The 19,445-nt window shown below is 30.4% G+C and overlaps 1 protein-coding gene and 1 pseudogene across 1 annotated transcript; both read left to right on the forward strand.

Annotated features, from left to right (window-relative positions):
* LOC123226294 lies at nt 1–3,075 on the forward strand (annotated as a pseudogene).
* Nucleotides 3,076–9,582: 6,507 nt separating this feature from the next.
* LOC123226169 (LOB domain-containing protein 1-like) lies at nt 9,583–11,100 on the forward strand. The gene is made up of 2 exons (XM_044650677.1): nt 9,583–9,907; nt 10,463–11,100. Exons 1-2 carry the CDS (start codon nt 9,656–9,658, stop codon nt 10,808–10,810), a joined length of 600 nt encoding a protein of 199 aa, XP_044506612.1. The 5' UTR covers nt 9,583–9,655; the 3' UTR covers nt 10,811–11,100.
* The last annotated feature ends 8,345 nt before the right edge of the window (nt 11,101–19,445 follow it).

The raw sequence follows: 19,445 nt of genomic DNA on the forward strand, positions 1-19,445 counted from the left end.
TTATTGAGATTGTCTATCCAAATCTTGCAGATCCCTCGCTTTGCTTTTGAGAAATTCCCTGGTTCTCAGCCATTACTGACAACCCAGATGAAATCTGTAGGAGAAGCCATGGCCTTTGGCCGCACATTCCAGGAATCCTTCCTTGGAGTGTGGCTACTCTGGCTAGGGTTGTGCTCAGCTGAAGGATCTTGACTGGGATTGGGACCAACTGAAATAAAGCCTTTGATTGCCTAACCCTGATCACATTCATGCCATATATGCTGCAATGAAGAAGGGAATGGAAGTAGATGGGATTCATGAGCTAAGCTACATTGACAAATGGTTCCTCACTCAGCTGAAAGAGCTGATAGATGTGGAGCAATATCTTCTGTCTCAAAACTTGTCTCATCTTACAAAGGATAATTTTTACGAAGTTAAACGAAGAGGTTTCAGTGACAAGCAGATTGCTTTTGCAACTAATGCATCTGAAAAAGAAGTTCAGGCAAAGCGGCTCTCTTTGGGAGTTACACCAACATACAAGCATGTAGATACTTGTGCTGCAGTGTTTGAGGCTAATACTCCTTGTATGTACTCATCCTATGATTTTGTGTGCAAATCAGCCCCTAGGCAAAGGAATAAGGTTCTGGTTTTAGTGGGAGGACCAAATTGATTTGGTCAGGGAATTGAATTTGACTACTGCTGTTGCAATACGTCTTTCTCCCTTCAGGTTGGTGTGCTTTCTATTCACTACCTTTCTTTTTAAATTCTTTTTCAATAATTAAATTTAAAAAAGAAGAAAAAATTATCCATGCTTGTTTTAAAACCTGGAAAAATTATTGTATCGTAATTGCTTCCCTAATAGATTTTTATCTTTGAGAGCTTGTGAATTGGTTTAACTTCTATATAGTCCAAAATGTTCAGCAATCTGGATATCTCTGCCAGTTATGTACCTTTACAATATAGTGTTTGTTTTCAAGTGCTCATCTACCTAGTAAGAATGTGTAATGCATCTTAAATGAACATGATTATAGCATTTCCTACTTATATAGTAGGAATCAACCTTATTAAATCCCCTGAAGAAGAAATTATAGATTATATGGATGTGATCATTTCCTAAATTTAATTTTAATTGTTCCAAGGCTGCAATCAGAGAGATTTCTATTAACTCAACATCACATCCTGTTTAAATTGAATGATTTATTTTTAAAACCAGTCTAACACATGTTATTTGATATTAGTAGAGAATATATCTTAAAACCTGCTTCTATTTGGCATTGTTGCTGTTCACATTTTTATTTTTGACTGTGACATTTCCTGCTCCATTATTAAATATCTTTTATTTTTTAACCCCTTTGCAGGATGCAGGATATGAGACAATCATGATGAATTAAAATACTGAGACAGTATCCACGGATTATGGTACTAGTGATCATCTCTACTTTGAACCCCTAACGGTTGAAGATGTTCTTAACATTATTTATTTAGAAAGGCCAGATGGCATTATTGTGCAGTTTGCAGGTCAAACACCCCTGAAGCTGGCTCTGCTCATCCAGCAGTACTTGGATGAAAGCAGGCCTAAATCTGCCAGGGGGGCTGCGTATGTATGCATTTGGGGTACATCACCAGACTCCATAGATGGGGCCGAGTATAGAGAGAAATTCAATGAAATCCTTAATGAATTAAGAATTGAACAGCCAAAAGGAGGCATCACCAAGAGTGAAGCTTATGCTCTTGCTACAGCGACTGGCATTGGTTACCCAGTTGTTGTCTGGCCTTTATATGTGCTTGGTGGCCATGCAATGGAGATTGTATATACTGATGACAAGCTGGTTACTTGGAAAATGCTGTTAAGGTAGACCCAAGTCGTCCTGTATTGATTGACAAGTATTTATCTGATGCTATTGAGATTGATGTAGATGCACTTGCTGATTCACATGGTAACGTGGTGATTGGTGTGATAATGGAGCACATTGAGCAGGCTGGGGTCCATTCTGGTGACTCAGTTGCATGATTCCAACTAAAAGTAGTTCATCTTCTTGCTTGGACACTATAAGGACATGGACTATAAAATCAGCAAAAAGGTTAAATGTGTGTGGACTCATGACTTGTCAGTATGCCATTACAACATCTGGGGATGTTTACTTGCTTGAGGCAAATCCTCGTGCTTCCCGGACTGCCCAATTTGTGTCCAAAGCTATTGGCCACCCATTAGCAAAATATGCTGCCCTTGTTATGTCTGGGAAGTCTCTTCATGGCCTAGGTTTCACAAAGGAGGTGATCCTAAAATATGTGTCTGTTAAGGAGGCTGTACTGGCATTTGAGAAGTTTCCAGGCTGTGATGTTTTGTTAGGGCCAGAGATGAGAAGCACTGGTGAAGTAATGGGCATTGATTCTTGTTATGCTGTTGCATTTGGTAAGGCTCAAATTGGAATTGTGTTCATCAGCTTGATTGACTTGACAAAGCCCCACTTAAGAAAATTGCAAGGTAGGATTCAAGATTGTTTCAACTTTTGGGATGGCACACTTCCTTGAATTAAACGGTATTGCAGTGGAACGAGTGCTGAAGATGCATGAGGGACGGCCACATGCTGGGGATATGGTTGCTAATAGGCAAATACAGATAATGGTGATCACAAGCTCTGGTGATGCACTTGATCAGATAGATAGCATAAACCTGAGGAGGATGGCTCTTGCTTACAAAGTTCCTATAATAACAATGGTTTGTGGAGCTTTGGCTAATGCAGAGCCAATGAAAGACTTGAAGTCTAATGCTATCAAGATGACTGCTCTTCAGGATTTCTTCAATGTCAAGGTAACAGAAGGGATTAGTAAAAACTTGCAGTTAGCCTCTTCTTCCATTTGACTTGAGTAGGCATTTCTGGTGAGCATTTGTATTATTTTCTTCATTTACTGTCTTTTTAATTTGTTTGTCCAACACATCTTAACCTATTTATTCTTTTATCAATATTTAGCTGCTTGTCTATCCCGCCTATTTATGTGAGCTGATGAAATCTAATTGTAATTTGGGGAATTTTGAGTGTCAAGTAATGTGCTGTACATATTCAAAGTATGATTATGATGCTACTGCCATCCGTGGAAATTCTGTTTTGTAACAGGATTTAAGCTGAGGAACTTAGTTCAAAGAAGCAAATAATTGTTTTACAATCTCTGTGAAGCATTTTAGGTTATATGTTATCAGATATTAGTTTCAAGGTAAAACTGCATTAGTTAGAAATAAGGCATTATCATTATTTTTTCAAGTAAAAATGAGATTTTGTTGCCCAGACTTTGGTGTTGCTTATTAGTTGGCCTCTCCTTGGCTTAAGTAATATATAGTTTAATGAACTAAGGTGAAGGCCGAATTGCTTGAATGAAAATTCAATCACATGAATAATAATTACAAAATTATGCAAAGTACATAGACTTGTTCCACCATAAAAGGTCCAACTTAACATGTAAATCATTTTTAATCCAAAGTGGTGTGAAGCTGAACCTAACTCAACTTGGGAAGCAAGACTTTATTTATTGTGACACAAGTTAGTCATCAAAATCATTGACCTTGTGCTATCACAATGTTATAATTAAAGATAAGTCGTTATTCTGATTAAATTATAACCAATTATTATGACTTCTCTTCAGTAGCTTTGAAGCATATTAGCTTAGTAGCTAGCAGTCTTCCGTTTCTATGTACCAACCTTTGAGCCCAATTTATACATGGATCAAAAGGGCATCTGGGACCTAAGAGGTGATTCAACTATTTAGAGGCGTGTGTAATTTGCTTCAAATAGTAAAACTAAATTAAATCGTTCAAAAATTATGGTTTGGTTTGAAAAATTTTTAAACTATTTTTTTAGATTGATTTAAAAAGGTTCTCACCTTACATCAAACCGAATTGTGCAAAACATTTGCTTCCACAGATACTTTCCTTGTGTGTTTCGATTAGTAGTAAAGATTCTAACAAATCCTAACTCTATCAGTACGTGCAATACGGACTGACAGGATGACGACCATACTGCCCTTGAGGAATTCCATTTTCATACACATAAACGTGTGGTGGGTTCAAATTTCCACTCATCAGAATAATATTTTCATTCACCTCCGAATTCATGCTTAGCTGTATAGATTTTCAGAAGAATGGTATAAGTGGGAAATTGATTGGATTCTGGAATCAAACATGTTTTCTGCTAAAACCGCGTGGGCCTCTGTTTCTGCAGAAAATTAAAAATATGCAAATTTTCAATGCTAGAAGCTAGAAATAGCATGCCAACTCGCTATATGTTGTAATCCTTATCATTGCATTTTGCTTCTAAATTCTTAAACAATCTAGCTTAGCTTCCACTGAGCTTTTAGTCAACTGGGATTCTTCTGCTTACTTCGCATTTATTTGGTTTACAACTTAGTTTATATCATGTGGGTGGCGTTTGAAAATTCTTGTTCTATTTTCAAGAATTTTGGTCTTAGTCTCTGTCATAAACTTGATGAATATTAATATTAATATTAATGGGACGGTTTCTTTGCCTTAACGAGGAAGGCAACTAGATCATCATCCATATTGGTGGGCAGCAGCAGCAGCAGCATTCAGTGCTTTTGTTAATGCGATGGCAAGGAAGATTGACTGGCGACTGGAGGCTCAAAGTTAGAAAGTACCGATGCCGTATAAACTATGTACTCTTAACTACAAAGCTGATTATGATTTCTTAATCAAGTTGGACCATTGATTAACTGGCAACTGGAAATTTTGAATTTGACTGCATTTTTGTTTCACTGCCAAATTCCCTGCACTTGCCAATTCATTTCATCTTAATTTCACTCAGGCACTATCAGAATGCTGACCTCTGTATTACTGACATAAGCATAGCCAAATTCTATTGTAGAATTGATGATAAAGGAATTTCCATTCATATAATTACAAATTATGACACTTTAAGCAAATTTAACGCAGGAGATATATTAGGATTGTCAATATACGTTTTGAATTGTAAAATTTAAAAATAAAATCATACTAAATTATGTGTTTAAAATAGATAATGTTATGATAATAAATTAAACAAACCTTAACGAGGATGTTAAGTCTTGTAACCTGACTATTAGACTAGAGATGTTACATAAATTATCTGTAAAATCAAATTGAATATTCATTACTCAAAACATTAACGCTTAAACCTCTCTTTTGACCAATATGACTTGATTGGCAGCAGCCCACAAAATTGTCACATTTGGACGCCAAACGAAGCTCCAATTCTGTTTACATTTTAAAGAAATTATTGATATGACAATGCTAAAGGGATAACCCATAAAGGCTTCTGTTTATTACTTTATTATTATTATTATTTTCTTTCAGAAAAAGGTCCACACGGACAGGACCATAGTGGGGTTAGGGGTGGAGATTAAAATAAATAAAACCGAAGAATATTTCAAGTCCAACTACTTCCACCGCAAAGTTAGAGTTCAGATTTTTCCAAAACTTGGAAAATTTGCTCACTTAGAGATTATTTTAAATTCACAATCAAACAAAGAACCACAAAGACAAATCTATTTGCTTGTTTCTCTCCTGGTCTATAATTAATTTAAATATTTAAATATTCATGACTAATAATGTGATTAAAGAAGTGAAATCATGTTTAAATGAAGGTTAATTAGTAATTAACAAAAAAGACTTTTCTTATCAAATTTGGTGCCATGCGGAGTACGAAGGCAGCGGCTCTTGACCCACCCTTTGAGCAGAAAAGGTTCCAATGGGCGGGGACATGGGCTAGGGGTGGCTGCGACGTCGTTCTCACGGGGTGGGCAGGTTATTTAGGTGGTCGTTAAGGGACCAGAAAGGATTGTCCTAGTAGTGGTGGCAGTGGCTAAAGTGATCCGACAATACGTGGCATTCTTGCAGAGGGTGATGAAATAGGTGGTTAAGTGTGGGTCATCGTCTCTTCCCCCACATCGCTGAATCAAACTTCTTCAAATTTAAATCACTTTCCTACCCAAAGTTTGATTAAGCACGCCCCTATCTTATAAGTTTGAAGAAGTCATTTTCAACCCCATTTGTAAAATTTGTTAAAATTTTTTGTTAACCTTTTTATAAAATTGTTAAAAAGACAAATAAAACCTTTTAACTAAATAATACTGTTTCTAAATTTTTATTCAATAATTTTTATGTTCTTAATTTATATTAATTTTGATTAAAAATAAAAAATTTACATATAGAAGTACAAATAAGAGTGTTAGCGATGTATAATAATATGTTTAAAGGTAAACTATAATTTAAAAAGAAATATTAAAGGTATTAATCAAATTTTAAGTGGTTTTGAAAATTTATAAAAAAACAATTTTGATTTTTTAAACTTTTTAAAATTTTAATATACCTCTTAAAAATTAAAAATTATAATTATAATTTCAAAAAAGCTAAATAAAACATAACAAATTAGAAGTGTAAATATCATGTCACACACTATTAACCCTATAAATATTTTCAAAATATATAAGATATAAAAAATATATTTACACCTCTTAAAATTGTTTAAAGTTCAGTTCGAAAAAATGTTATTGTAATATAATAAACCTAGAAAATACCATGATAATTAATTATAATTTTAGGATAATATTGAAATAAAATAACATAAACGTTATGCTAAGGAAAAATAGTTTTTTTTTTAAATTTATTTAAGAGTAATATTATAGATATTCGTTTTAGGTATACAAATATATATATATATATATATATATATATATATATATATATATATATATATTATATGATTAGATGTTATTTTATTTTTAATTTAAAATTATTAAATTATATAATAATATATATAAATATGTAAAAAATAAGTATATATAATTTTACTTTTATTTAGAGGGTGGGAAGAAATTTTATCAAACCTTGGGTGGGAAATAGTGATATGGCCGCACCTTTTATTTGGCCACAGCTTTTGAAAAAGCTACTTTTACTATGAAAAAGCGCTTTCACTTGAGACAGTTTCTGCACAAATACTTTGGACATAGAGTAATCTTACGTGAGTGATTTTTGTATATAATTTGATGTAAAAATAATAATATATTATTATATAATTAAATAAATAAAAATTAAAAATAAAATAATATTTAATTATATTATAATATATTATTATGTATGTGTAAAATTATACATAAAAATTATACTTATAGTTTTATTGTTTGATAAAATTAGTTAACTAAGTAGAATTTAGATTAATAAAACTATATGTATAATTTTTATATATAAATTTATATAAAAATAATAATATATTATTATACGATTAAATATTATTTTATTTATTATTTTTAATTATATAACCATGATATATTATTATTTATTATACACATAACGCGTTTTACAGAGTAAAATAATCAACGGTAGCAGCAAGTCTTATTCACACCCAAACACAATCTGATTGCGAGAGTTTGAGATAAGAAGATGTAAATACATTTCCAAGCATGTGCTGCTAATTCCAGTTTGACTTTTCTGTTAAATGGTTGAAATTGCACTCTGACTTGAGTCCAACAAAGTTGGAGAGAGAGAGAGAGAGAGTAGTAAAAATAATTTAAGATTTCTCATTTGAAAATAGTTCCCTTGAAGAAAGTTAGGCAACCCACAAAGAATTTTTCCATCAAAAACAAAATTTACATTGAATATTTTTACAATGCAACCTTAATATTTCTCTTATCGGCATTGTCAAGAGGAAGAAAATTATTGTTAGGACTAAGTTTCTCCCTCAAATATGTTTGTGTTGTACATTAAACTTTCATTTGGTCAAATTTATAGAAATCATAGTTAAAAAAATACGATTAATCTAGATATGACAACAACATGTATAGCTAATTATATCAACTACTTATATATTATCAGTCACGAGAGATTAATTTGATAATATTTACCCTATCCTATGATTTGATGTGACAAACTTGATATGCAATCATCATAGACTGTATTCTATCTTTATTTTTGATATATATGAGATAATGATAATGACATCATTATCTTCCATTTTTAGGTGTACAATAAGATTTATACATATCTTTTATGTAATTTTGATGTAATTTAACTTTTTTTTGGTCCTGTAAATAAAGGACGAATTTGTCAACTTGTGATGTGTAGATGATAACTTAGGCCAAATAGGTACAATTTCCCAATGTGTAGAATATAACTCATATCATATAAAATATATCTCACTCCAAGAATATGCCAACCCTCGACATGTCGAGTGAGCGTAAAATATACTGATACACATAGTGATATTTTATCTTAATGTTTTTATATTAAATTTGTCAAACCATGTTAATACATTGTTGGATTCAATTTATTAAACTTAAATGGTATTGTATTTTTTATAATGGGGGTGAAATCTAGTAGAGCCAAGATAAATAGTGCTTGCTTTGAGTTTGGTTCAATACCATAAAGGAAGAGTTTGAACTCAAGCTTGTTGGGCTATTGAATACTTGGTTCAAGCTTGAGATAAGATTGATTGACTCGAACTTGGTTTAAAAACTACATTTAAACATCTTAATTTTCAAATAATTACATTTGAATTACATAACTTTTATATTATCTCTCATATTCAGAATTCAAAAAACAAAATGTTAAGGTGTAAGTAAAGATTTGAAAATCTTAAAGGTTTATCGATATTTTATGTGAGTCAAATTATGAACTTATTATATTAACTAACAATAAACTTGATTTTAATTCAAGAGTTGAACTTGAATAGCTCAAACTTGAGCTTGATTTGATATTAATTAATTGAGCTAAGTATGGCTTGACACAAGACAAGTTGTGAGTAGAGTGGCTTAGTTCGATTTACTCCCCTAGGCAGAGAATGCCAACATTATATCATATATCTTAATTATTGCAAGATTCTAATGAATAATTCTTTTGATGATTAAGTATGAACTTAGATAATTATTTTATAATATATTAAGAATAAGGAGCAATACAATTTATACCCATTTTAAGTACGTAAATAGATACATATTTATATATCATCATATAATTGAGTGTTACTTTATCCTTTATTCAAAACTATCATATTATATGATAATATACATAAATATATACTTATTTATATATTTAAAGTGGATATACATACTGTTATTAAAAGACAAAATACTTATTTTTTGAAGAGTAATACTATATATATCTAATTTTAGTATATAAATAGGTATATACTTATTTATATTATCACATGATTGAATATTATTTTATTTTTATTTTAAAATCATTGAATCATATGATAATATGATTATATATATATATATTTATTCATATACTTAAAATAAATACAGATAATTTGGATGTTTTTCTAAACTTATGTCTATTATTTTATTCTTCAGTTTGATCAAATCTTATTCAACACTAATAACAGAAAATGCGTATATAACGCCAAAAGAAATACAAAAATAGAAGAGTTTTATCAAAATAAATCCAAACAAGCAGAACCTAACGGAACTAAAGAAAGTAGTGAACGCAGGAGCAGCCACGCAACTTAACCTTAAAAAATCTCAACTCTTCTTGATGACGAAAATTTTCATCCTTCTGACGTTCTCTTTTTCTCTCTTTTCTCTATATATACTTCTGCCTTTACCTCTTCAAACACCACCCACCTCTTTCTCTCTCTCTCTTTTTCCCTTCCTTTTTCCTCACTATATCTTATCTTAATTAAATAAAAAAAGCATGGAGGCCATTGACAGTGCAACAAATTCAAGTGCTGGTTCATCTTCTCCTCCATCATCTTCACCTTCTTCTTCTCCTCCTGCTCAAAATAACCCACCTGTAGTTCTTACCCCTTGTGCTGCATGCAAAATTCTTAGGCGAAGATGTGCTGATAAATGTGTCTTAGCACCTTATTTTCCCCCTACTGAACCCACAAAGTTTACCATTGCTCACCGAGTCTTTGGCGCCAGCAATATCATCAAGTTTCTGCAGGTACCTCAGCAAGTATTGCTTTCTGTTCTCAAGTTTTGACTAGTTCAATATGTTATTAGTTATTCTTTCTTATCACAAACTAACTTTTTTCGTTTTAAAAAATTAAACAAGTGTCGTTGTCTTTTATCTAATCGTTGAAAAACTATATGGGGGAGTCTTAAATTAAAGCAAAAATCTATGAAACCCAAGTGCCCAACTGATGAAAAATGAAAGGTCAAGTTGATTCTGAAGAGACTAGCGAGCACTAACATGTTAGATAAACGTGGGGTCGAGTTGTATAGCACTTACTGATCAAGTGGGCTAGAAGACTGTGTTGAATTTTTAAATTTTTATCAGAATTATCATCCAAGAACTGGATAAGTGTTTATGGGATGTGAAATGAGAGAGATGCCGTGGGTCGCTGGCTAATTAAGCAAAAGAAAAAGACAACTTTAAATGTACAGGTGTTTCAAAGAGGTTAACTTGTTCACACAGTGGAAACACATCGCTTGTTTTTCAGTCAAGTTTAACTTTTTCAGTCAGATTCCTTAATGCGACTTTCTTGGTAATTTTTAGGAGCTTCCTGAGTCTCAAAGGGCGGACGCCGTGAGCAGCATGGTTTACGAAGCGAGTGCTAGAATTCGGGATCCCGTTTACGGCTGCGCGGGGGCGATTTGTCAGCTGCAAAAACAAGTTAACGAGCTGCAGGCACAATTAGCGAAAGCACAAGCTGAACTTGTCAACATGCAATGTCAACAAACGAATCTTGTAGCTTTGCTCTGCATGGAAATGGCGAAATCTGAACCACAACCCAATTCCCCACAGTCAGTCGACAATTTCATCACCAGCCCAGAAAGCTCTCAGGCCAATCCATTCTTCCTCGACGACAACTTGGGAGCACTGTGGGAGCCTCTCTGGACATAAACCGTTATTATTATCATTAGTTATATATTTAGATTGTTAATCCTTCCAAGAAGATTCTCCTAACTCAATGGAGAAGGAGATCAAGTCGAAACAAAGTAGCTAGCTAGTATATTAATAAACTTGACTTAATGGAGGAAAACATCATTGTAAGATAGGCATCTAATGTTATAGGTCTTTTCCCTCCAAGAAAATCTGCAGGATTTGGAGGGAAAGAGGTTTCTATTTTTAATTATAAAGTCCATTTCTTCTGAGCTTAATTATTATTGAAATCTGAAACTACTTTTTGGTCACCTACTATCATTACTTAACTTGCAATTGATGTTTGATACATAAATTCCATCCTTGTCAATCGGACTTTTGACCATCTCTCGCTTTTGGTTTGTTAAATCTCCGTCAATCCAATATTTAACGCTAGTAATTAATCATCGCCCAGTAACTATACCTTAATTTCTCTCTTAAACTTTAATTAATTTCTTAATGGCCAATGGACTTATTCTCGCCCAAGGTTTGGTGAAATCTCAAACTCATTATTGTTAATTTTCAAAAATTTAAATATTTACTTTTCTGCTAAAATTCATTATTAGAGTTAAAAGAAAAAATGTTATCTAGTTAAAAGCATTAAAAAAACTAAAAATTTATTACATTTTTCTCTTAAATTTAAAATTTTAATAATTTTCTCTCGTTTAAAATTTGAAAAATAACTATTTTCTTCTTAAAGTTTTGAAATCGTATCGACAATTTTTGACTAAAGTTTAAGGTTTTAGACCGGGAGAAAGAGAGAATACAATCTAAAAAGGTAAAGTTGAATGAATTTGTTTTTCATTCTAATTGAACTTGAATTGAGGAGTATTCAAATTCGATTTGGTTTGTTTTCGTCCCAATAATTCCAAACTACATGTAAATTAATTATCAGACTTCAAATCAAATCATCAGTCCGACGTACTAATTAGTAATTAATCTTTTGTCACTTGTCTCCATTAATAGAGAAAATTTTGTTACTGTTGGAAAAAGCCAATTTTACGTGAAAAATAATTGGGAAAATTTACAGCATGGACATTGCACGTGTTCATGTTGATCGCTTCTCCAGAAGTAATGATGACAGATGTCTCTCCCTAAACGCGTTTTCGGTTCTGGGAGGAGGTATAATTTCAAGTCATGTGCAAGGCACGTGTGGTTGATTTTTTAAGAGACAAAATCTCCATCGCTCACCCAACAGGCCATTATTTTCTATGCTTGAAAGGGAACACATTTTGTTCTTTTGACTCAAATTTCTACCTACAAGGAAATCATATTAACCAAACCCTATTTATATTAGTCCTAAGTCAATGTTAATCTCCTGATTTGAAGTTTGGTGTTGATCATGATGCCCATTTTATTCTTCTATGTAACAACTTAACTATTTCTTAGTAATTGTCGTTAAAGAGATTAATCAATAATTAATGCTCCTAAACACGCTCTTATTGGGTATAATAATAATTAAGGATAGGCATCTAAGATCCATTATAAATATCCTTCTTTAGGTGGTGGATTTTAATTACATAAAACATTGGAACAGTGAATATTAATTAAACTAGGAATATTTATTTTAAATATATAAATAAATATATATTTGATGTATGTTATCAAATGATTAGATGATTTTTAATTAATAATAAAGTAAGGTTCAATGATATAATAAAATATCATGTGTGTACTCAAATTAGATACGTATAGAATTGCTTTAGTGAATATTAAAATTAGAGAAACAATAAAATTATATATACCCACTTTAAATACATAAATAGGTATACACTTATTTATATCATCAAGTGATTGAGTGATTTTGAATTATGGATAAAATAAGACTCAATTACATGATGATACATTATGTGTATACTCAAAATGGGCATGCATAAAATTGCTCTACTGAATATCAGAATTACAAGAATAATAAAATTATGTGTATTTATTTTAAATACATAAATAAAATATATTACATATATTATTAAATGATTAAATAATTTTAAATTAAAAAAATAATATTTAATTACACGAAAATATATATATATATATATATATATATATATATATATATATATATATTTATTTATTTATTTAAAAATATATGTATGATATGGTTCAGAAAGGAAAGGTGCGTGTGAAATGCACGTGGGAAAAAGAAGATTGGCATTATTGGTGCAAGACTAGGGGGCACAGTAGAGATTTTCAGAAATGATATAATTCAATATTCCTTTTGCCGATGAAGAAGACTGAATCGCAATTTGAAATGATGAAAGTATTGATAAATAATGCCGTGTGTATGTGTACCTGTTTAATACAGAACATCACCCTCTACTACGTGGTTGAAGGAGAGGCAGACAGAGAACATAAAATGGAAGGTGATAAATTTCATCAAAATAATAATTACGATATTTAGATTAAATGGGGCCATAATTCAGATATTTTTATATTTTTGAAGAATCAAAATATTTTTCAACAAAAGAATTGAAACCCATTTGTTTTGGTTTGAAAATTAAGCAAATTCACAAAGTATTTAGACTCAGGATACTTGAATTTCAATGAACAAACAGTAAAAATAATGTAAAAAATAATAATTATTATAATTTACTATTTGAAACACTTTTGCCGTATAGAAAGGAATACTATTCTACACCCACATAGCAGATACACCTAACTTAGGAATTTTAAATTCCAATACCATATATTATTTGACTGATCAAATTTAATGATTAAAAATAAGCTATGAGTGTAATAATTTAATTTTTCACTAGTCTTTGTGATGTGATTTGATCATTTTATTTAAGTTTTTCATGTTTGGTAGAAGTCCATACACAATAATTCTGAATTATTACTTGGTACTTTACTCTTTATATGCCTTTTGTGAGCCATACACTAAACTTCAATACCTTATCTCTATAAGGGGGAAGAGGGTAGCCAATTATTATTATCAGTATGTTATGATATAATATATATTCTTGATATAAATTGATATACATTTAAAAAAATATATATATATTAATAAGGTGTATATGAAAATTCTTAAATTTTTAATAATATTTATGATATTTTTTAAAATAATGATATATTAATTAATTTTTTTATTATTTTAATTATTATTTTATTTTTTAAAACTATATCATACGACAAAATACTCGATAATGAAAAATTAAGTTTTTAATATATGATACGATACGCGATTCGACTACTATAGAGGTGATATTAATTATATTTTTAGTTTAAAAAATTGAATAACTAAACATTTTAATAATAGTTTACTAATATATTTAAACTAATTAGCGAAGATAAATTATATACAATAATCTAAATAGAGGATAATATAACGGGTTTTATAATTTATTAGAGTTTTGATAAATTCAGTAACTTATTATATATTGATTATATTTTCTTTTTAAAACCGTAACATAACATTTTTATTTATTAAAAATTGTCATTTTAAAAGGTTTAAAAAATCAATCACTATTACATAAATAAATTAAAAAAAAACTCTACAAATTTAGAACACATGACATATAAGGTATTCATGTAACTTTAAACTAATCTAATTTAATATTTTATAATCTCACTCAACATGAAACATATCACCAACTTTGTCTAAATTAATTAACCATAAGCTCCACAATCTTTAAAAAAAAAACTTGAATTTGAACACATACATGCAATTATTGAATTGCTATAGTTATGCCGACATTAATTTCTTTTCCCAAATGATTAATTTTAGGAAATGAAAACTAGATCCATGGCTGCAGAAGCCGAAGTTATCTGTCATTCATGCAAGCACAAGTTGGTCATCTTCTTAATTTTCTTCTGATAAATGATGAACTTCTACATCTAAATGCTAGATAGTCTAAAAAGTATTATACAATTATCTAGTCAAAATTAGCAATAGGTGATAATAATTTAAATAATAGAATAATAAAAAAATACTGTAATATTAGAATTTCTAGATAAAAAAATTTGGGTTCAAATTTTTATCACGTTTGTGAATCCCTGAAAAAAAATATTTATAGAAGAAAAGTCTTAATAATAATAGAAGAAGTTGGACCGTTAATTATTTGAATAATTAATGTATATGTATGTATAGGGAGTTAGGTTGAAATTAAAAATAATTAAGAGGTTACCACTTACCTAACCAAAGTAATTTAATTGACAAATAAAATTTCAAAGTAATAATAAGATAGGGCTAGGCGATGGAAACCCATTATTTGAAATGCATATATTAATGAAAAGACAATTAATCATCATTTCTACCTTAATTAATTAAGAAGTAATCCTAAGGTTTGAAATTTGATTAACTTGTCTAGTTGAAAGATATCTAACCTAAATCACAACTACCGTAGGGACGGAAATGATGGACCAACTGGTTGGGGAATTTGATTTGAGCAAAAAGACATTTGTCAAACTTGAGGATGTGATTTACACTACATTAATGCAATCAATCCATTTATTCACAAACAATTCTTCCGCAAATAGGGTACGAAAGCTTGAAATTAAAAGATTTAGATATTCATACAAATCTAATGCGTTATACTTGATACAAAATCAATTTTGAATTTAATCAATTATTGATATGGTGAAACTACTCTTCCTTCTATGTGTGCTCTCAAAATGGCAATATTTTAATACATGATTTATCATGCGTGTATTAAAAAATTGGCTCTAGCCTCATTTTATAATAGTTTATTGGGCATTCCGTCACAAACCCAATAAACTCAATAACTTATGTTTGTATAATTTTAACCTAAATTTTATTTATAAAATGTATGAGACATTCAGATTGATCTTGATATGCTCACAAAATATATATAACTAAACTATACATTTACTAAGTTTTATTAAATGAAAACAATATCAATGTTGGCTTTTGTTTGGGAAATTTTCTAATATTGTTTTAAGTAAGCTAAATTAATTCGCATAATATAAATTCCATTCAAATCATCCAAGATAGATTAAATTTTTTTTTTCCAAGGAGCTTAATTGATCGAGCTTATCCAGATTCAAAATTTTTCCGTCAGAATCAAAAGTCTCCTTTTTCACAATCGTTGACAAATGATAGTGAAGTCATTGCTCTGGGAATGTGATTTCTCATAAAGGCGCATTCAATCTTAATTAGCACCCAACCCACGACTTGATGTAGCATGTCCATGTTTGAGGACATTTTGAATGAGAAAGCAAGACATTGTTTTTGAAAAGCAGAGAAAACGATAAGTGGAAACACTCTTTAATATCTACCGTGCATGACTTTCTATTCACACCGCACCATTTTAATGCTTTTTGGCAGATTTTGCCGTGGAATTGCACAAAACCACTTGCTTACAATTTAATTAAATTATGTTAAGTTGTAACGCAGCCTTTTGATCTCTAATTCTTGTTTTCTCACTGCAACTAACAGTTATAATAAAGTTGAAACGGGATCAGTTTTGACAAACAGTATTGTTTTGGCTTTAAAAGGGACGTTGACAACAGCGCAATTTGGGAGACAGGTCTATAAAGTTGACGAAGTGGGTTTGCTTTTGTATTTATAAGATTAATGAACGAAGCACAAAGTCTTGAGTTCATGCATTGAAATTAAGCTCATTGAACTCTGATTGATGGAATTGTATTTTTAATGGAATTAAAATGGTATTTCTTATTGAAATATTGAATGTAATTTAATTAAAAGCTTAAGGGAGTTGAAAGTTGAAAAAGTGGAGGAGTTTGAAAGGTGGAAGCTTTAGAATTTAGTGAAATTTAATGTTTTATCCCCCCTTGGAGAAGAATAAAAAGGGGACCCCTCTCTTTTCCATACACAAAAATATATTAATCTCTGAAAGTTTCTCTGCTAGTCCTTAAACGCTCTCTATGCTTTTTTGTGGAAGAGTTTACACTTGATTCAGTTTGTCAAATTATAAAAGTGTTGTCTCTTTTACTATTTTTATGTTGTTTTATTATGAGAAACAAACGTGAGATTATGAAAGTGTTGGAATTTTTTATGTAAATTCCAAAAATTGATGCTTGGAAACATAATAAATTTTTGTTTTAAAATTATTTCAAGAATAATCTGACAAATTCCCTGTACAATGTGTATACTTCGAAGAAATTGGTAAAGGAATTATGGGAGTCTCTAGATTGTAAATATGAAACTAAGGATGCAAAATCTAGAAAGGTTAATGGTGGGACTTTTCCTAGATTATAAAATGGTAGAATCCAGAATGTCATCAATTAAGTACCAGAGATCCAAGTGAAATTACAAGAGATTTATTTTGAGAGAAGTTTTTGAGTAAAATCTTACTATAAATACTTACAAGTGTAGAGGTGTCTTGCTAAAGTAGTCGTATTGACACCAAGAACATAGTAGGGATGGTGACGGGGAGATGTGGAGAGGCAATCTTAATCCCTGCATCCATCCCCGTCCCCAACCCATTGACGTTATGAGGATGAAAATAATTTTTCATTCATTTCCCGTAAAGAAAAATCTCTCCCTTCATACCCATAAGGAAAATTTTCCTCTTTATACCCTTTAAATATAATATAAATATATTAAATAATAAAATTAAGTAAAATTAAAACTAATACATTATTTCAAATGTCACAAATATAATATATTAACCACTTTAATATACGCAACAAAAACCTAAATAAAATTGAAAAACATAAATAATTTAAAACTATAAAGATATGTTAGTGTTTTAAATAAATATATTAATATAAAAAGACGAGAATGAAGGCGGGGAGGGGATATATGTATCTCTATCCTTGATTGCAGAAATTTTTTTCATCTCTATCCCTGTTTTTGTCCTTGTCCTTTTCTCAATTTCTATCGGGGAATCTTCTCCTTGTTAAGGTCAAAGAGGGTCGAAGCCTCTAAAATCAGACCAAAATTACCATCTCTAAGATATAATGATGCAAGTAGGATGTGTGTTATCATTTACCTAAATGATAAATCAGTTCAATGAAATCTTATCTGCTAATCAAACAATAAACAAAATTTCAAAAGGGAAGGTTCAAAGTATAATATCAACATATCCTATGCAGACGTCAAGTGCCAAACTCTATCACTACTTCTTGTAAATGGGTATGTTAATTGAACGGAACTTAATTTAGTTGAAGGTTAAAGAGTTTGAAAGGTACAAAGTTTAGAATAATGGTGAAGTTTAATGTCTTATCTCTCTTAAAGTAGAATAAAAAAGGGCTTATCAACCTCTTATTTTCACACACAAAATTCTAAGCTTCAGATAGTTTTCCTTTTAGTTCTTAATAATTCATTAATCAAGATTCTCCACAGCCTAAGTCAATATGTATAGTTAAAAAATATATAAACAATATTATGTATACTCATTTTTTATATATAAACATATATATACATAGACGTATTATCATGCGATTGAATATTATTTTATCATTAATTCAAAATTATCTAATTATATTATAATATATATATATATATACACATCAGAATCATTTGCTTCAAAAATATTATTTTAAACTTGACATAACACCTAATATTCAACTTTGATTTATTGTTGTTAAGCTAAGATTATAGTCAATTTCCATTTGTTGTGCTTTTGTTTTATCTGGGGCGCGCCACCGCCACCGTCGTCTTTTTTTATTTTTCCGTGTTAGTTTAAAGTCGGGGCTATTTAATTTGAAAGTAAAAGAGATAAAGTTAGCCATGCAATTTGGACGAGTAATTGTAGAATTTTCAAAACAAATAAAAGGTAAATCATGCCTAATTTTCTTCTAAATAGTAATTAATTAATATTTTTGCAAGAATAAGCATACAAAGTTGGCTAGCCATTTTGCCTTGTATAATGACCACCGTTTTGTTTTAACCATGCATGCATGTATTTTTCCTTCGTTTTGTACGGCGTCCAGAAGCCACCGAGAATTTTCACTCCTCAGTATACAATTCGGTCAAACGCTTCGTCTACTGGAATTTTAAAGTAAACGTAAATGCTTGCTCAAACTGGACTGAAATTCAAAGTTTATATATTAAAAAAGATGTCACTTTGAATATGTAAACTAAACTCAAGTATTTAAAACAACTCAAATTAATTATGAAAATAAGTTCAATTGTTTGTTCGAAATTAATTCATTTTATTCGAGCAACGAAACCAGTAAAATAAATCTAGAAAACGAGAGACTGCTTTCACTTGGTCGGCAAACAAGGACAAAGTCATATATATTTTTTCTAACGTATCTTGGGTAGAGAATATGAAAAATGCATGTGATGGCTAAAAAGATTTCTACAAAATCCAAGGCCGAAACCTAACAGTAAGAGATTCCTCAAATGGTCAACTTAGTGTAAGATAAGATTGATGTGGTGGCATTCGATCATAATTTAAAAACAATTTAACTTTATATTTGATTTAAATTAAATTTGAATAATTAAAATAATTTGAATTGTCTTGTTTATGAACATTAATTTAACCTTTGATTTGAACTCAATTCATCTTATTCGGATAAACGAAACCAGTAAAAGAATTCTACAAAAACTCGAGACTACTTTTGCTTAGTCGGTAAGCAAGGAAAAAGTCATACTTTTTTTTTTTTTTTTTGTGTGTTTTGGTAGAGGACGTGAGAAATATGAAAAATGCATGTGATGGGTAAAGAGATTTCTACAAAATTCAACGTGGAA

The sequence above is a fragment of the Mangifera indica genome, chromosome 9 (genome assembly GCF_011075055.1).
Source record: "Mangifera indica cultivar Alphonso chromosome 9, CATAS_Mindica_2.1, whole genome shotgun sequence".
Taxonomy (NCBI): Eukaryota; Viridiplantae; Streptophyta; class Magnoliopsida; order Sapindales; family Anacardiaceae; genus Mangifera; species Mangifera indica.